Raw genomic sequence first — 20,309 nt, 5'->3', positions numbered from 1 at the left:
ACAGCAAGCACAGGTCGCCCCCAAAGACAAGCTCTCGAAAGAAGAAATTAAATTACACAGCAAGTCAACAAGTGGAGAAGGCGTGACAGTGATTAAGACCCACGAAAGAGCTGGTTTCAATAAGAGGCATTCACGGTTTGCATGAGATACAATGCCTACAGGAATTTGGTTTGTAATTATTAAAACATACAGCATGCACAGGACCAATACAGAGGGGTGTTGTGGGAAGGGTAATTAGAGTCAGTGGAATGCAGAAAGTTTTTAGATTGCAACTCTAAGTGCTGCAGCACACACTACAGTGCAGCGAGTTAGCAAAGAGCACAAGATTTTCAAACTGAATTAAATTACTCATAGCTGAAAATTGCATGGCGTGGTGGTGTGGTGCAGTCATTACCGCTGCTCTTGGGTCCTGGGTGGTGTTCTGGACTGGAGCACAGACTCTGTGGAGTCTGCATGTTATCTCTGAGTTTGTGAGGTTTCTTTGCCAGTTGCTCTGGTTTCCTCTCACCTTCCAGTGACATGCTGGCCAGGTTGACTGGTGGCTCTGGTGTTTGTGTGTGTGTGTGTGCGTGCCCCGTGACGGACTGGTATCCTATCTAGGGTGCACTGTGCGTTATTCTTTGGGACAGACCCCATGTGGCAGCAACCCCTTCCAGGAATAAGCGGTTTCTGGATGCAAGCTGAAACTAAAACGGCGCACCTGCAGTTGTCCACAATGTACTGCACGATCTTGTCCAGCACCTTCTCGAAGAGCGCCGTCCGCACCCAGATGTGTTTGATTGCCTGGGGGCTGAGGGGCTGTGGGGGCCGGCCTGCCGTTGAGCTCTGCCTCTTCAGGGTCTCCGGGCTGCTGGACTGCGCCCTCCTGGGGGAAGAGGACCATGGTGAATACAGCAGGCATGCCCAGCAGGCCTGCATGAATCAATCCTGCCACTAGGTGTCACTGTGACCACGAGGACTGCCGCCAGACACAATCCTCCAGTTTCCCCAAAGCTCATGTCCTGTCTCGGCCAAGGCCTGTCTCCCAAGCACAGTGAGAAACAGAAGCCACCCGTCTGAAAGGGCAACCTGAAGAACCTGCCTTATTTGTGAAGAAATAACTAAACCAAGAGCTGTCCTAAAATGAAGTGCATTACTGAGACTCTGCTCCTCTGTTACCTTTAAAGAGTCTTCTAATCAAACAAATGCTCTTTGAGGCTTCAAGTCCCCAGTTCTCCCAGAGAGCTGCCCAGACCGAAGGAAGAGCACTAGTCCCAGTCAGGAGGGAGTGACAGGGCCAGAACTTAGCTCCCATCCTGAAAGGTGCTTTTAAAAGGGTTTGCCGGGCTTTTGCACCACCTATGGTCTTAATTAACTAACAACTGGTTCACCTGGACTAATTTGCACTTTTCCCTCAAGATTGCATTGCAAGTGATGATTTAAAGCAACACTTAGAGGTGGCTACAAACCCAGCCGCATCACTGTCACCTCACAGGAGAGGAGTTCACACAGCAACGTCTGCAGATTCAAGAAGGATCTAGCAGGTGTGCCTAAGATCTATGGAACCAAATTCTGGCCTTGGACAAGTCAGACCAGAGGGTGGAATAAATCAGCAGATAATTAGGAACAGATTCATGAGTCTGTCTGGAAAGGAGAAAGGAAAGTGAGAGATTATAGGATGGGTTGCTGGAAATCAACATCCTGTTCCTGCCAAAGACTGCATGTCAAGACACCCATCAGCAAGTCCAGTATTGACAGGACAGGAGAGTTCATCACTTGCTGGCCTCCAATAACGAGCTCTTCCTGCCCTCCCCCGCTCCCCCTCTCCTCTGTCATCCATCTCCATCGCAGCCTGGGGCTGATTTATCAGCCCAGTGTGAGCCTCAGGCTCCACATGGCACACAGAGACGGGAAGAGAAATGTTTTCATTTCGAGAGATATTTATATTTGTATTGATCGCCACCCCATCATCCCAGCCGTGCAGGACAGATGCGCGTGTTTGTGTAGTCAGAACCCTTTAACACCTCGGGGAAAAAGAGGAGGAGGAGGAGGGGCTGATGATGATCGGAGAGCGCACAGGCAGGCAACAGGAGCAGTGCAATACCGAAAGCACCACTTCAAACCATGCAGCTCGGCGCTGTGTTCAGGTTTCAGGTCCACTATAGAATAGAAGCTGCTTCATTACAAGGTAATGCTCTGGCACACAGTAGCTGTCTAACTGTGTGGCCCACTAAAATGACAGTGCATTTTGGGATCACTCTTGTACAACAGAAAGCATTCGGTCATGCCAAAAGGAAGATAGCAAAAAAGCCAGGCTTCTCAGGAAAAGTTTGGAGTGCATGATTTACAGAAGATCATTAAGCACAGTTCCAACATAGGTGAAAATCGCCGAAAGGATTATTTTGAACTTGGGGGAAAAAAGCAGAGATGTTCGCAGAAAGTTCCATCTTTTTCCCCCGCACCTTGGACCGCGAGCAGGATAGGATGATCCCATCTCTTACAATCTCAGCGGGGAGAGGAGACACAACATCGATATTGTAACGCTTATGGCCGACAGGTACTGTGTAAGAGCCAGCTTACCAGAGCAGGTGACGTCGCCGCCCTTCCCTGTGATAGCAGGACTACAGCTACTGGGCTGTAGAGAGATCTCTCTTTAGCTCACCGAGCTGGGTCCCTGTTCAGTGACGCAGGAGTCCCGGGTTCGAGCCCCCAACGGTGCGGGGGCCAACATAATGCGGCAAGGGCGCCCGCCTGAACCCCCGTTGCGTTACAATACAATCAATATCCTAAGCAAAAAAAAAACTTAAGTGGGGGGAAGGGGTTTGCTTTTTTGCGTTCCACACAGGAGAAAAAGCCAGAGCCGACCAAGTTTATTTGATTATTTTCCTCCAAATATTCTGTTTTTCCCAGATGGTGTCCAAGTCAGAGGCATCTGAATTGGAAACGGCCATAATAAAACACACGAGCCGGTTCCGGAGCCCTGTTCGTTTGGCGGCCCAGGGAGCTCCAGGTGCTGCCTCGGCGCCGGTCGGGCCGCGGAGAGAGCAAGCGCGTCCCTTCCAGTGCCATTCGGCTAACCCAATTGAACACTAACCCCATCAAGCAAATTAGATCTCGTTTCCCATGCGGGATGGGAGCCGGGCCAAAGGTCTGAATTAAGTCATGCCGCGTAATCGCATTTCAGATCTCGAGAGTGGTGAAAAAAAAAACCCCTAAACAGAATCAAACCATAAAATAGAATCAGTCACGACTGATTCACAAGGTTCCGAGTAATGTGTCCAGAGCAATTGTGGATCTGCTTTACTTGGTTATTTTTATAATATTTTTAATGCGTTTAGTCCCTTAATCTCCGAGATGTCGTTTTCAAAAGCCTGGGTTGGGGGGGGGGAGACTCTGTGCTCGTAGGATGGGTGACATGATTACGTAGTCATGGCAACACATGTAACCAAGCAATGGAGCCCTCACTGAGAGGGGGAGAGAGAGACACACACACACACACCCACACCACGCAGGTTCATTCTGCTAAACAATGGCATTAATTAAGCGCTCCGTCTTGCAGTTAAGGAAAGCAGACCAGCGAGAAGCAAAACGACAAGCCCCAGATGTTGCCCCTTAAGCGAATTACTGGAGGCAGGATTCAGCGCGGCCTGTCGGGAGCAGATCCAGAGGAGGAAGAAGGAAAGAGAGTAATGTGCTCTCTCCTCTCTGGCAGCGCAGGGCTCTGGCCTGGTGGTGCCGGTGTGTGTAGTACCAACATGTCTGTCACTTAGCACAGCTCTGATGCACAGGGCTCCCATCTGGTACGACAAGAAGGGAAACACAGAACGTGCTTTCAGATGAAGGCCTTAGTCTATGGCCCGGGCCACACTGCGGACCTTAAGAGATCCTTATGGCAGTTTGTACAAGAGCAAGGCGGTTAACCCCAGTGTCAGAGCAAATGCTCCCTGCCAGGGAGTAAATGGCATGACCGGATCGTGTGCCCGATACACAGCGATCCCTGTACAGCCACTGGGCGACGGAGCGCCCCCACCCACCCTACCATCTGTTTGTCATGCAGTCAGCTTTGCATGGAGAGGCGGTTCACTTTCTGCAGATCTTTTCGCTTTGGCAGCGGTGGTCTGATTGCACGTGCCGACGTCATGACAGCAGCAGAGGCAAAGGGGAGCAAGACGGAGGACACAGCGATGAGTAACCCCTTGCACGCGTACAGCACCTTTCATCCCAATGGGGTTTTCAAAGTACTGCATGCACAGGAAGGGACTCGCTTCATCCAGGGCGGTTGGAAGCCATTCTGCACTGAGAAATGGCTTCACCAGCTGAATTAAGGGGAACTTTAAGATCAGACTGTTGACGCTTCAGTGGAAATTAGCCGAGACACCAGGGTTAATGGCATTACTCTTAAGAACAGGTTTAATCTCCGATTGAAAAGATGGCACCTCCTGCAGCACAGTGTGCCTGTAAACGGGGGTCCAGAGGGATTACTGTGCATCGGACACGTGATCCTGTCAGGGCACCATGGAGAGCAGGAGTCTGGTTTCCCTTGTGCACGCGGCACTACCGGTTTGTTAAGATCGTCAGGGCGAATCTCTCTGACCTGCTGGCCTCCACCTGCTGCTGCAGCTGCCCCTGCACCTTCCTGCACACCTCCGCCGTCGTGTCGTCCACCTTGCCGATCTTGGTGAACAGCGCCGCGACCTTGTCGCTGCGGAGGAAGCCGGCCGCTCGGCGCTTCAGCATGTGGAGGAGGCAGGCCTCCACTGTGCCTGGGAGAGAGAGAGAGAGAGGGGCAGGGGAGAGGTCAGACCCTGACTGGTGATGGAGATGTAATAATAATAATAATAATAATAATAATAATAATAATAATAATAATAATAATAATAATTGCTTACACTTATATAGTGCTTTTCTGGACACTCCACTCAAAGTGGAGGGGGAATGGGCGAAAGGACAGTCAGCTCCACAAACCTGCACTGACCACACCTTGCACAAGCAGCATTGAACTTGGGTGAAGCAGTGCTGAGTAAAGGACCATAATGTCTCGGCAAGCAATCGCAACAGCCCATTCGCTCCCTCACCCTTGCCTACCAGCCATCCGACTGTGCGGCTTGGCTCCTTGTACATTTACACAGAGGATCCGATTAAAAACCCAACCTGCCGCCGTCACCGGGTCTCCTTAGGGCTTCCACTCCTCTGGCACTGACCCTTCACATTTCAGCCCTCCCTGAAAGGACAGCGCCCCCTCTCCAGCAGCCACGATCCCAGTACGCCCTTGAAGACAAGGGGGAAATAAAGGGTATCGGGCCCAGCAGAAGGGCAATAAGAAAGCCTCTGAATGCTACTGCGTGCCGAGGGAGACGGCTGACCGGTAAGGAAGAAGAGGTCCTGAATTACATTTGTTTTCTCCAAGTTACAATTTCCAACACTCTTCTGGTCATTCTGTCAGTCCGTAAGCAGCAGTGGGCTCTGTGATTTCCACCCGTCACCTAGGCAGGCTGCACTCTCCCAGCCCAGCGTTGTCCTGCACTGTGAAAAATGACATGACAAGCAGCCCGCGGTTGGGCAAACATGACAACATAATCGAGTGCTTGGAAAAGCAATCTGAGTTTTATGGGCCTAATATGGGTTTTATTGCTGCTTGCAGCCGACTGAAACAGAGAGACTGAAATACGCTGGCCTCCGGCTCTCTCTGTAGTTGTGTGCATTTCTTTGCTAAAAGCAGCACTGAGGGTTTTTTTTTTGTTTATAATACGCAAACAGTTGGAAAGCGGTTTGAACAATGTAGACTCAGTTTGGCAATCTTAAAACACCAAGTGTGTGAAAGCACTTCTTATACTCTTATTCAAATATTACACCTGGGTCCAATACAGACCCAGAGCAGACAGAGAGGAGTAAGGTAGTGTCGCATTGTAAAGAAAGAGGCTGGGCACAGTGCCAGTCCGAAATACTGGAAAATCTGCCCACTCTGCCCCAACACTCAGAACCCCCCCTACCAATTACCCAGTTACAGCCTGAGAGCCCTCTCTAAGGTGGACTGGGCAGCCCTGCCAGTTCACTATTATTCACCGATGACAAAGCAACTGGAAATGCCCTGTGCTGAGCACAGCAGTGTGAGCCGACGAAAGGCGGTGGATTAATACAAAGCTCAGACAATCTCACTGCTCCTCAGCAGCTAGGGTTGTGTGGACTGTTAAAAGCACAAGCCAAGCAGGTCTAAATGCTTCAGAGACCGCTGGCAAGTTAAACATCAAACAGTTTATAGCATCGGCTCAGGGCATGCTAGGAGGGGAATGCCTCAGCAAAGAAAATGGGAGTTTTGCAAACACAGTGCCTGGTTCTCAAGGAAGAAAAAGAAGAGAAAAAAAAACTAAAAATTAAAACCGCATACAGAAAACAGGAGCTTGGGGACTCCGGAAAAAAAAATTAAGGAAAAGGAGGCTCTGGAGCTCCTCAATCCCATCAAAGCAGTTACACTAGCGAAACATTGCCTGCGTGCATTTCTCTCAAAAGCTGCAGAAGAACGCAGCCCGAGTTCACGTGAACGAGCTTTAGTGGTTTTAAGTTTTTAAAATAGCGGAGGGATATTTTAAACGGAACGAGATTCCTGAAATAAAATTGACTGGAAAAGGCCATCTTTTTTTTTTTCCCCTTTGGACCCGAGCATCACCAGAGCGACCCCTCAGGGAGAGGAGAGGCAGATTATTAGAACGGTGAGAAACAGGCTCATTAAGGAGTGTTTATGTGATCATTCAGCACCACGGAGGAGTGGAGACCCTCAGTCTAATAGATTGAGGTTAACTGCTCTGGGAAGAGTCGAACACTGTCAACTATCCCATGTCAACATGAATTATTAAAGCATACAAAAACTGAACGCAAATGATCTCTGAAGGAGTTATCAAGGTGTGATAACTGGGGCTCAGAAGTGCTGTTATAGGCAGCTTCCAAACAACTGGACGACTGTGGTACAGTTTGGTTTAAGGTATGGTTCAGACGATTGACCCACAGGCAGGCTTTTGATTTTCACACACCCCACACAACACAAGGAAGGAAAATTCCCTGCGAGTCCCTGTTCAAGTGAAGAGCGCATAGAAAGAACACTGAATCTCTCCCTCTCCCCTGTAGGTTCTAAGGATTTTAGCTCTTCTTTCCTGTAAGAACACAGTGTTTGATATTCTGGTCCACAAGAACCAGTCACAACTACTAGGTGTTATTCAGGGCTTGGCAGCACAAATATATGCAGAATTCTGAGCTCAAACAGCCATGACCTCTTCCTTTGGTGTACATAAAGGGCAACGCAGGCAGTGTAAATCCGACTGCAAACAGCTGTAGAAATACCATCCCCTCCCTCAGCGTACAGCCCACTCCAAAACCTCAAACAGCTGCTTCAGAGGAGAGAGCACATTCAGCCAGTCACAAAGGAGTAGCACTGCCCGGCTGTCATACAACAACGATAATATTTCCTTACAATTACATAGCGCTTTTCTGTAGATTCCAGTCAAAGTGCTTTACAGGTAAGGGGTAGCCCCCACCTGGATGATGGGGCATCAGCTTTCAGTGAGGAGGAGAGCAGAGTGATGAAGCCAATTCATAGATGGAGATTATTAGGAGGCCATTGTTGGTAAAAACCAGGAAATAATTTAGCCAGAACCCTGGGGTAACACCTCCGTTTTTGTCCTCGAGAGGCGCACTGGGATTTTTAATGACTGTAGGGAGTTAGGACCCTAACTACTTGAGCACTAACTACTGGTCCCATTAACACCACTTCCAGCGGCAAATTTAGTTTTTCCCAGTAGGTCTCCCATCCAGGTACTGACCAGGCTCACACCTGCTGAGCTCCAGTGGGTGGCCAGTGATATAGCTACTGTCTATGCATGAATACATTGGCTTTAGAGGGCAGCCTCAACTTCTGTTGAGCACATGGGGCCCACTCCCATCCAATGTCCATACATCTGCACACAAACACCAATGGATCTGGTAGGTCCTGACACAGATACCTACGTGTAAGCCACTGTGATGGAGGGCAAAGCTACTGCAAGGAAAAACTGGACTACACTAATATTCTTGTGGCACCACCACCTTGAGCAGGCCCGATCTTGTCTGATTTCAGAAGCTAAGCAGGGTCGGGCCTGGTTAGTACTTGGATGGGAGACCGCCTAGGAATACCAGGTGCTGTAAGCTTGGGGCGGAGCTGTGGCTCTGTGGCTGGAAGGTTTGCCGGTTCGTATCCCGCAGCCGGCAGAGGAATCCTACTCTGTTGGGCCCCTGAGCAAGGCCCTACACCCCAACTGCTACAGGGGCGCCGTATAAATAGCTGACCCTGCACTCTCACTGACCCTGCGCTCTGACCCCAAGCTTCTCTCCCTGTCTGTGTGTCTCATGGAGAGCAAGCTGGGGTCTGCGAAAAGACAAATTCTTAATACAAGAAATTGTATTTGGCCAATAAAATGATCTTATCTTATTAATAGTGCTTGTGTTCATACGCCAGGGCTGTACAAGTTAGGCAGAGTATTTTTTAGCAGCAACAGCAAGAGGCTCAGGCAGGAAGGCCTTGGGGTTTAGGTCACTCCGGTTCCATCTCATTGTCAAATCTCATTTGTGCTAATTAAGGAGCAAAGGAACTGCATTGGGTGAAATCGTACTGGCTACCTGCTGGGTTATTACAATAGAAAAACTAGAAATAACTCACAAAAGTAAAAGTGTAAGTATTACAATCCAAAGGATGACAAGGGAGTGACTGGTTAGGTATTCGACACCAGTTCCAGTAATCCACTGGCCCGTTTTCAGCTGGAGCTAAAAGACTGACTGAGCTTTACAGGTGTGTTTAAGACTCACCAGCTAAAACAGAAATAATTGCTCAACAAGCAGCCAGACCTAGTTCTGGCTTGGGACCTGACGGGTGTACTCGGTCTTTGAAGCGTTGCGGTAATTGGCATTAATGAATTTCATTGCAGGGACTTGCTGTCAGAAAATCCGGGGGTGAGAGAGGAGATCCTGCTTTCTGACTCATTCCTCCCACCCCCGAGCTGGGAACCCTCTGCGCCCCAGTGGAGATAAGACTCGGAGGAAGAGCTTTGCAGTTTTAATCTTTTTTTCCCCTGAAGTGTCTGGAGCCCAGACTTCCGAGCAGAAGAGCTGCCCTCTGGAGGGTTGTGCTGTTCTCTAGCTGCAGATCCGAACAGAAATGAAAGCTGAGGAGCCCCGACTTACAGGAAAACCGGTTAGGAGCAGCAAAAGAAATTGAAAGCAGATGTTAATTCCTCTTGGGCGACACAATAGATTCCCCAAAGTCTTGCTTTGCATTGGGCACAGGGCTACTGCATTCTTGAAGACTGTAGATTACCCCCAGTGCTGCAAAGAGGCTCTATACTGTAGATGAGGACTGGCACTGCCTGGGGGGAGTAAATAAACTCCCAGACAGGCAGGAGGAACCAGGCTATTAAAGTGTCTTTTTTAAAGGAGGAAGGATCAGTGGGAGCATATCGGCTCTTCCCGGCATCAAGCTGACATGAAACAAAAGACTTTTGTAATTAAAAGAGAGGAGAGGAAGTGAGCGTCAGGGGAGAAAGGGGGGAAGTTCAACGGAAGAGGAGAGGGGGGGAAGGAGGAAGAGGAGGAGGAAAAAAAAAGGTGACAAAATGAGAGAAAGAAGCTGCAGATAGAGGTCAGAGGAGCCAAAAGGGGAGGAGAGGCAGAAATAAAATCTTCTTTTATGTTCAAGTGCAATGTGCTGGGCTGCAGTGCACAATGAAAAATGACCGCTCCAGCTCTCCACTTCCTCCCAGCTGACCTGGGCAAGGAGCAAGGGAATGGGATCATCCAGCAGGAAGCCCTCTAGCCCGCGTGTTCACGACAGCCGAGAGCACCCTTCAGCACTTCTCTCCCTGCCAGCATGGACTGCTGCGACAGATCAGCTTTTCCTCATCTTGCAGAGTTAACCAGGAGGCCCACCAGTGCGTTGAGGTGGGGGGGGAATCGTCTAGTTTATTAGCCCCTGGCTCCACTACCTCTGACTGACAGCTTTAATTCTCACCCTGTCCCTGCTAACAGCTTTTATTTTTTTACGCCTCTTGTGTTTACCGGAAAGCGCGTCCAGTTATCAGACTACTGCAACAGAAAGGGGGTGCACTCTGGGTTTTTAAATGGACGCCAGAGAAAGGTGAGGACGAAACGTCCAGAGTTATCGCTCTGTACAGCCCAGAGCAACATGATGAGGCCACTCTGGATGAGTTATTCCCCAAGGGAATATTACCCACCATAGCAACATGTCAATTCTCCTGCTTAATGCACAACAGCTGGCGCTGCCCCGGTAAGGTCTTATTAATTAAGGCAAACAAAACAGAGGGTAATTGACTTAAAAGATTAGAAACTGATCAGCAAGCTCCCCAGAAATACAGATACTGTATAAGCATGCAACGGGGATTGCAAAAAAGCTGTCCATTCAAGAAAGGTTCAGGTTTTTCTTTGCACAGGCAGCTGTCAACACAGTCGGAGAGATGTCCTTCCACACAGCCAATTATAATGACGCCCTGTGATCCTGCTCCCCGAGTCAAGTCTGAAGTCGCCTTCACATTTCAGAAAAGGCATCACTGTAAACACGCTAGATCGGGTTCCTGTCTGCGCGGCGTTTGTGAGTGAGGGGAACTCGCCCATCTCTCACATGCCTCCCTTCTGCTCGCTTCCATTCTCTCGTGCCTGACAGATCAGATCAGAGAATGGGAGCAGAGCAGAAGGTCAGGGGCTGATTGACGTGGTCTCCAAACCTGGTCCTAGAGTGACAACTGGGGACACCAGTAAGGGCTGGAGTGGAGCACGTAATCTCTTTGATTAAAGAGAGCTCTAGTCCTTCTGGGCATTTGGAGGTTGCTCTAAATGATCTTTAAAGTAAACCGTAACGCCTGCTTCATCAACTTCTGAAACCTGAAAGACTGGGGCTCCCCAGGGGCAGGGTTGGAGCATCTAGAAAAGCACAGAGAGTGGGATAGGAGGTAAGCAAAGCTACTTACACTGTGTGCAAACACCTCCACTCTCGCCGGTTTGTAGACTTTACCAATTTATGTGCAAAACTCTTGCTTGCAGCCTTTTGTGTGCTCTTGGAACGTGGAAAGGCTGTGATCTCTCCTTTGATGGGACGTGACCAGAGACTGATACTTGTCCCCAACACATTACCGCCGCACACCCACATAAAGCTTTTGGCAAAAAAGAAATAAAGAAACCCGAGCAACTTCAATTAACTTTCTTTTTGGAGGGCATCGTCATCGACAGGCATTAAGGTTTCTTTCAGAAGATGGCAACCATTAAACAGCTTCACTCCAGCGTCGACCTCCCCCTGTTACTAGTGAGCGACAAAGAGGGCTATTTAAATCTCAAGCACAGTGACATGCTGCTTTGGATATAATTGCTTTGAGCGGGCGGTTATATCACTGTAATAGATCTGAGTGAGTAATACCACACCTTCAAGTCTTCAGTCTCTCTCTCATTCACTTGACAATGTTATTAGAGAAGCTCCCAATAATGTTGAATGAAACCTTTTGCAATTCAGCTCAAAAGAGATGAGTTTTTATTGGACTTCATTTTTGTGTTTCTATTTCTCTTTGTGTTCCTTTTGTTAAATCATCTCTTTCCATCATCACACTGAGGTGGGAAAGAGGGTAAGGAAAAAAAGAGCTGTGCTTTCTTCCTGATGCCCGTGCACGTACAGGGATCAGAAGAAGATTCCGACCGATCAGAAACTGATGAGGTGAGTATCCAGCCTGAATCCTCCCTGCTCCGTTCTTGTGCACAGTATGGACATTTCTAATCTCAGAAAAAAACGAACTCAATCATGAATCTAAAAGTAAACCCCAAACAAAATGAGCTCTCTTGATCATAGGAGTATGGACACAGGTGAAACCGGGTTTCACTAAAACTAAACCTAGTAAGAACATACCCAAGAAAGCCATTAGGATAAGTCTCGCCCCATGGCTAATACCCAGGCTATGTGATCCAGGGCAAGATTGAGATCAAGTGGTCAACAGTCCAAAAAAAAGAAAACTACAACCTATCTAAAAAAACAACCAAAACCCGCTGGACTGAAATCCTGTAAAAACTCCAGGCCTCCAGGACCAGGTATCCCTGAACTAGGGAATTATGAGCTCTCACAAAGAGGAAAAGGTCAGGTGTTCCTGGACGGCTGGAGTCGGCCAGCACTTCCTCATGGAAAAGGAGGAGGGTTGTGCCTGTTGCAGATCCCAGGAAGGAGCCAGGGACATGCGGTTCTCTACCCTCTCTCCTACCCACTCTGTCCTACAGGGGTGGCTGTGACACAGAGGACAGCGTTCAGCAGCTTGTGATTAAATATTTATTTGAGTTGCTTGAACCCAGCCCCACCACTGTGGCTAAAGAGCTGCGCCTGTGGCTGGAATGTTGCCGGTTCAAATCCCACGGCCGGCAGAGGAACCCTACTCCTTTGGGCCCCTTAGCAAGGCCCTTAACCCCAGCTGCTCAAAGGGCACTGTACAATGGCACACCCTGCGCTCTGACCCCAAGCTTCTCTCCCTGTCTGTGTGTCTCATGGAAAGCAAGCTGGGGTATGCAAACAGACAAATTCCTAATGCAAGAAATTGTATATGGCCAATAAAGTGATCTTATCTGATCCCTGCCTCACGTCAGCAGCGGAGTCGTTGCTCAGCTAAGCTACGTGGCCCTTCGGCGGAGGAAGAGAAGGCTCCTGTCGTACCGGTGAGCATTGCCTCTCTCGGTCTCTCCCCCATTTTAAAAATCCAGATTCGCTGCGGTCAAGTTTGCCATACTCTGATCGCCCACGTCTCCAGGAACACAGACATGACAGGTGCACCACACACCTCCCCATCAAGGCCGGCAATTCTACTGGAAAACAAAGTGCAGAAATTGTCATTTTAGGTCATCTGTCCCCATCGAGAGCATTCCCTCTCGTGTTCACCAGCTTTCTCTCCGGCCTAATGAGCCTCAATATCCACGCTTTCAAACGGGCCACTCTGCTGACTGGTCCACCAATTAGGCCAAAGACATGGGCTTACACTGCACTGGCCTTTACCACTTCATGTAACACTGCCCCAGCCAAGGTGTAAAGGCTGAATGATCCCAAAAGAGAAAACATCCAGTCATTACGCTGCTAATGTGAAGACTCCAACAGCCAATTTGCAGTAGGCAGCATGTCAGGCGCATACCAAAGGATATTCAAGCCTTTTAATGGAGAACAAATCCCAGGTTTCCTGTGTTCTAGTGGGGGTATGAATGGTGCAGGGCTCCTTCTATGGCCGAACTGCACTGTTCAGAGCACAAACACACCAATGACGCTGCTATTCTGTGTTTTAAGGGAACTTGAGCTTCCTGGGTAAAAAAAGATACCTCGGTTAGCAACATCTTTCCTTCTTGTGGTGCATTTTCGAATAGGGCGATAGGCTCCCATGTGTTTTGTGGCATCCGGGGAGCAGAGAGAGAGAGATTTAACTGCAGGTTGCATTGCATTTATTTAGAAAGGCAGCTTCTCTCTTATTGGGCCTCTGTATGTATTGAGAGTTTAACAGTTAGAAGTCTGGGGGGGGTTTCTGGGTGACCAGAATGTGAGGCCTCTGAAAAGCCTCGTTTGTAAATACTGTAACTTGTGTGCCGGTTGTTTGTTGTGTGGAGTGTCATCTGTGTCTAGTCATTGCAATAAATATTTGTTTATCCAAATGTGCCTGGATTATTTCTCTCTTCACTAAAGCTGTGCCAGAGAACAAAGAATTCATTAATGGCACCATCAATGGTGCCTCTAATTATACCAGCTGCTCGGGTATATTCTGGAGAAATCGCGTACAAGTTGGAGGTTATAAATAATTATTTTACTTATGGACTAAACCGCTCGGTCAATTCCTGATTCCCACCATTTTCGTAACCCACCCCCACGATTTGTAACACTATTAATTGCAATTAATAAAGAACTCTTAATTACCCCCCAGCCTCCTGGCCGGTGCACCAGTGAAGGAACCGGGAGGAGGTTGAAACCTGCGAGCTGAAACTGAGGCCCAGGCGACGTCGTCTGGCTCCGTGACATGACAGTACTGCATGTCACAGGGGACCTGATCTACAGGCTTTTTTCTTAGGGACAATTTAATTACATTGATTTAACGCTCTGCGCTGCAGGAGCAATTAATATTTCAGATTCTTTAAAACCTGTAAATTAAAGACAGTGGTTTAAAACATTTGCGGGAGCAGGGACGCTAATTAGAGTGAGCTGCTGTCGGCGGTAATTAAAAAATGAACAGTTTTGGTCTTCAAGCAATCACACATAATGCAAAGTCAATCAAATGCCCTCCCCCACCCCTTCTCCTCCTTGCAACAGCTGTCTTGACAGTGCTCTGAACCTTAAAAACACGACCTGGCTGGGAAGCGTGGAACAGCGCCCCGATTATGGTCACTCTCCCGCCTGTGAAGCCGCTGGGACATCAGGGGAAAAGATGTTTTTGATGAAGAGGAGGAAAGGCTGGGGGTGCAGAAGGAAGGGAAAGTGTTAATCCTCTTACTGCAGCCCTGAAGAACTGTGAACCACTGAACCCAGCGGCTTTGTGGGGCTGCTGTGCACACAGCTGTCCAGGTTATATGCATGCATGTTTATTTTGTGCACTAACTGCAGGCCTTGCGCAGTGCAAATGTTTCTCTTTGACATCCTGCTATCGTCAGGAGACGAGCAGGCGAGAAACGGAGCAGGGCAGTGGGCCTGTTTGTACACACACTTCCGCCCCTCCAAAACTCCCCAGAGCGCTTGGCAGGAGAAGTGGCTTTGTGGTTGTTTTTTTATTGACAGGAATAAAAGAAGGATGCTTTATCGGGGCTGCAATGAATGCCAATCAGCCACAACTCTCCCAGAACAAACACTCCTGTTTCCGATGCTGGCTGTCTTGGCTGCCAGAGGGAAGAGAGTGCAGCACACTACGGATCACATCAGCTTCCAAAGCCACGCCGAGCGGCTCAGGCAAAGGTCACATGCCATGGAGCCTCACAGCATGACCGGGCCCAGACAGGCTCCAGAGGCTGTACGGTCCGTGGGAGTCTTTTTATTCTCCGTGCAGCATCTATCCTAATCCTATTGATTGTAGGGAGGGTGGATGTTATTTGCGAATACAGCCATGTGGTCGTGCTGACAGCAACAAGTTGCTGTGCATAATTGAAAAAGGCAGGCTGTTTGTTCCAGTTTCCCCCCCCCCCCCCTTCCAGCCCCCTACACTTCCTGATCAAAGCGCAGCCTGGTGTGCGGAGAGCATTCGAAAAACCAGCGTTGAAAGGCACCTATAAATAATGCATGACTGGAGACCCGTTTTTATTAGTTTTACATTTGTTACAACAAAAACAGTATAATGGCGGCAGCACGCCCCCAGCCACCCCTGCCATCAGTGGTACCCCCTCCATGTTTCCACCCAGGGGACCTCCAAGCAAGACACGAGGCACTGTGCAATAGGATCAATAGCAGCACGCCTACACTGACCCCCTCCCAGTAAGCACCAGTTGAGAAAAATAGAAGAAACCAGTTACCGAAACTTAAAATATGTGTTCACCCCCAAAAATGCAAAAATGATACCCTAGTATAGAATCTTCAGCTATTCCCGAACTGTTCACTGGTCTTAACAAGGGCACTCATCTGCTCTCTCCTGACGCTCTGGTTAAACAATGACTTCCATCTTGATGATCACTGCAGCAGAAATAGATCTGGATGTCAAGTCTCACCAGGAATAAGAAGGGAACTTAAATATGATTGAGTACGTTTCCACAGCCAAGGGCGCTGTGCATAGCGAATAAAGAGAAAGAAAAAACCTTCTGCATTCCCTCCCCAGAAGAAGAAGCTCTTTATCTGAAGCTCTACTATTTCTCCGATTCGAGGTATTGGAGTACTGCTACCAGCACTGTGAGGTCTTTACGGAGCTCCACTCCTGTTATTCTCATAGCATCTCGTTTCTAGAGTTACTTTGGCGGCTCAATTTTGCACTTAATCTGTGCCAGTCTGAAAAATTTAACTGAATATATACATGTTCACCCCCCCCCAAGAAAATAACAATTCTTGAATAAGTATAAACTTTTCAAGAATATGGAAGGATGAATGGAAGAAAGGAAGAAAAAAAACAGCAGCACACACGCACGCTCCATTGAGAACATTAAGATGTAGCGAGGTGAAAGGGGATCTGGGACACAAGAAGACAGAAAATAAAGACAGCAAATTTGGATGCCTCAGCTAATTGTGTTTAAATCCAACAGGAGCCGAGCCCATCAGTTTGCAGCGGCAAATAAACTTATCAGCACACGCAGAAGCAAAGTTCATTAGCCCATTGCCACCTGGGCCTTTTTGGGGAGCACGGACAAGGAGATGACAGGGTAGTGCGGTAGAGAGCCCTCGTTAGGGCTCGTTAGGGCTCAGGAGGACTGCCACTAACTCAAGGGTCCCAGCCTGCTTTCCGATTTGTTTTGTGACCCTCCCCCGCCCAAAGCCCTGCTCCCAAACCGTCTCGACAACCACTCCAAGCCCTCCGCCAGTCCTCCAGAAACCCCCCGCCCCCGTCGACGGGCTGATTACGAGCAGAAGCAAGGCCAGCGAGGAAAATCCCAACCACACTCTCCACTCAAAAGCCAAGAGAAAACGAGGACCCACTTGACACGCCCACACAGAGATCAAAGGCAAGCAGCATGGGAAATCCATTATTCATTAGCGCAGACATTACTCATGCCAGGCACAGATTTATATAGCACATCCTACTGGCCCTCGCAGACAAAAAACCCCACCAGCGTGCTAAAAATCGTTTAGCTACAGATTAATGTAGCGCACCCACTAAATCCACCTTCCTTTTGTAATCGGGGACAATGAAGACGCCAGCAGCAGGGACTACAGATATTATTACAAAACACTCTTGCTGTGGAAGTGCCTTATAATCCATTCAAACGAGGGCCCAGATATAAGATCTGTTACGGCAGCATATTCCCTTGACGAATTGCGCTGGTTTAGATGGTCCTAGCACCCCCTCTCTGTGCGCCTAGTGAAATCCCACAACTGGCTTCCTGCTGTAATGATTCACAAACACTATTATAATAATAATAATAATAATAATAATAATAATAATAATAATAATAATAATAATGATAGCTTACACTTATATAGCGCTTTTCTGGACACTCCACTCAAAGCGCTTTACAGGTAATGGGGATCCCCTCCACCACCACCAGTGTGCAGTGGGGAGGAGAGCAGAGTAATGAAGCCAATTCACAGATGGGGATTATTGGGAGGCCATGATTGATAAGGGCCAATGGGAAATTTGGCCAGGACACCGGGGTTACACCCCTATCCTTTTCGAGAAACACCCTGGGATTTTTAATGACCACAGAGAGACAGGACCTCGGTTTTACGTCTCATCCGAAGGACGGCGCCTGTTTACAGTATAGTGTCCCCGCCACTATACTGGGGCATTAGGCACGTGGACCACAGGCTGAGCACCCCCCTGCTGGCCCCACTAACACCTCTTCCAGCAGCAACCTTAGTTTTTCCCAGGAGGTCTCCCATCCAAGTACTGACCAGGCTCACACCTGCTGAGCTTCAGTGGATTGCTAGTTGTGAGTTGCAGGGTGATATGGCTGCTGGCTAATGACTAATGACAGCAAAGCTCAAACGTCTTGCATGCAACAGGGATCCCTGCCTGTTGCTCTGGTATGCTGTGCAACATGAGGGTGATATCGATTCGGAGAGCACCCTGCAGAGGCAAGAGCCAGCACTGTGGGAGGTGGAACTGTACTGGCCTTTTTCTACAAAGGAAGGAACCATTTAAATGTAAAGGCTTAGACAAGCATCTCTCAATTTAAACCGGTAATTCTGGTGTTGAGCATCCCCAGTGGTCTTCAGCCTTTCAATATACCCCACCGCTTAACGGCTTTATCGATTCTGTTTTTGACTTGACTGGCATCCAATTTGGAAAGTGTGGAGTTTAAGTTCCCTACAAAAGTGATAGGGCCATCACCCTCCAGGACCCGGAGAGAGGAGCAGTTTTATACCTAAATGTAAAAATAGCTTCACTATTAACTCATAAATCAACAGAAGGTTGTGAATTCAAGTTATAAAAATCCTTTGCAGAGGTATGAAGATGCAAACGAGCACCTAGTTGGCTTCCTACAATTACCAATAAAAAAATCAAACTTGGTTCCTAGGAAGTGTGTAGCTGTAAGAGTAATGAATTTGCCTTCGCTGTCCCCATCCTAGTGAGTACCTCCATCTACAGAGGCAAGGAAGACACACAGACACGCAGGACAGCGGGGCTCAGAGATGAGCGCACACACACACACAATGTTGCACACTTGCCATTATCCAGCTCCGCTCCGATTGCTGCCACTGACTAATCTGCGGACGTCAGAGAGGAGACGACAGTACAATCTGTACCCAGCGAGGTGGGGAGGTGGGGGCGGGGGCACAGGGCTGTGATTCATGCTGAAGAGCCACTGGACTGAAGAGGATCAAAGCAAGACGAGGACTCAAGCGCTGGAGCCGGGATGTAAACAGGGGAACAGGATGACCAACAATCCCGGCGGACAGTTGCTCTCCACCCGAGCGAAGGAGAGCTGCTGTGCCGGCCTCTGCCCCCCCTCCAGCAGCAGGAGGCCCACTCGCCCTGCAGAGAGAGACTGACAGCAGTCACGGCTTCCCCTGCCCAGACGCCAGTCTGTGGCAGCGCCAGGGGGAGAGGAGCAGTTTCAAACCCTTGCCAACACACAGAGAAAACATGCCAACTCCGCATGGAGGACCCTGGAGCTGTGAGGCAACAGCACTAGCCTCTGCTTTATTTTCCTCTTTTCGGCTGTCAGTGGAGCAATGATTCGAGTCAGCAGTGAGTTCAACGACTGCAAACCTAGCAAGGAACAACTGAGGCCAATATTGGGAATGTCTCCCAGTGGGAGCCCCACCGCCCATCAGAAGGAGTCAATATATCTGTGAATGACTCTGTTTTTGGCTAGGCTTTCGATTTCTTTTAATGATTGATTCTCCAACACCAACCTGATATTAAGCCATCCATCTCGGCAAAGCATCTCAGGTCGTGCTCAGTATGGAACGGGGATCTAGAAGACAACCCGGTGCAATGCAAGCGAATGGACTGAAAAGGGAGTCCTGGAGGTCCAGCAATAAAGCTGACAGGAAGAGAGAGAATTAAGGCATGGCAGCGTAAGCAGGGAATCAGTTAAACACGACAAGATGATTACCTCCAGAGCCACGCAGCTCGAAGGGAAGAATCGTGACTGCCGAAATTGATCCTCTATCGCAAGCCTTAGCTCAGCAGTAGTCCCCCCTCCCCACTCCCCCCCACATATCTTCTTCATCACTCACACACAGCACCACCCACGTCAGTGCACTCACACCTCCCGCTATATCAAAGGCAACGCAGGGCCGCACTGTTCGCACTGTTACATGCAAGCCTATTGATAGCACGCACAGCAGACAAAGCCCCACTCTGACTGCTCAGATCTTCAGGCTCTTGACTTCTGAAAAGAAATCCATTTCATGAACGTGTTCTCGAGAGCCGTGCGTTCTACTGCAGGCGTGTGCGTGTCAGAGGATGGAAGACGGGGACAGGGCAAGCAAGGTAGAGGTTAATAACATGCTGCAAAGTGAAAAGAAAGGCAAAAAAATAACACATTTCAGCTGTGTGATCCCTTCGGATTCCCAACCACGAGATGAGCAGAACCATCAAAACACGGCACGAACTTGGACTGACCGTTTAATAAAATCACAACACCGACAACCTTTCCGAACGACAGAGACCACACACACACGGTGTTAACGCCCTTCTGCCCCACATGAAAACGCACCAGGATGCTGGAAACCAATGCACGAGAGCAGGATCTGCTGACGGTTTACAGAGCGCCACACAGCCTTGTCCAAGAGCGCCAGACTCGCCCTTATCGAGTGGAAAGACCTCAGGAAGAGCCATATTCAAGAAAACTCATCTTTTTTCCCCGTACCAATGACTGTGCACTGTACAGAGGCTGAGGCGAAATGACTGAATGGTTTTGTAAACTTGCAAGAGCTCCAGCAAAAAAACAAAAAAACAAAACTTGGATTGGCACATCCCACAGTGGACAACTACCCCTTTCTACCTCTCGAAAATAAGGCAGAAATGTGAACGCCTCCCCGACCAGCTCCCTCCAGTGAGCACCAAGGCAAAATCAGGGTCCTTTAATCAGGTAGGATGGCCTGCCTGATATCATGTCTATGGTTGATTTCCAGGCAGCTCAAACCACAAAAAGCCAAAAAAACAGCCACAGGCTCTTGTGAGAGACACGGGCAGATGCCATCAAAAAGAGAAGCAGGTGAA

General features: G+C 48.9%; 1 protein-coding gene and 1 pseudogene across 3 annotated transcripts in view; one reads left to right on the top strand and one right to left on the bottom strand.

Annotated features, from left to right (window-relative positions):
- sgsm2 (small G protein signaling modulator 2) overlaps positions 1-20,309 on the bottom strand; it is a 65,287-nt gene that overhangs the window by 26,944 nt on the left and 18,034 nt on the right. For 2 of the 3 annotated variants that reach the window (XM_006641057.3, XM_069184424.1), the window contains exons 3-4: positions 4,574-4,742; positions 701-865 (exon numbers count right to left, since the gene is read on the bottom strand). In XM_006641057.3, the coding sequence (XP_006641120.2) occupies positions 701-865; positions 4,574-4,742 (334 nt within the window). Of the gene's footprint in view, positions 1-700; positions 866-4,573; positions 4,743-5,130; positions 5,248-5,370; positions 5,820-20,309 lie in introns of those variants that run through there. The other variant, XM_069184425.1, reaches the window with a different exon arrangement.
- LOC138225200 (5S ribosomal RNA) lies at positions 8,036-8,154 on the top strand (annotated as a pseudogene).

The sequence above is a fragment of the Lepisosteus oculatus genome, chromosome 26 (assembly GCF_040954835.1).
Source record: "Lepisosteus oculatus isolate fLepOcu1 chromosome 26, fLepOcu1.hap2, whole genome shotgun sequence".
NCBI classification, from domain to species: domain Eukaryota; kingdom Metazoa; phylum Chordata; class Actinopteri; order Semionotiformes; family Lepisosteidae; genus Lepisosteus; species Lepisosteus oculatus.
The sequence above is the reverse complement of the archived record's forward strand: the minus strand, read 5'-3'. Positions and strand labels throughout refer to the sequence as shown.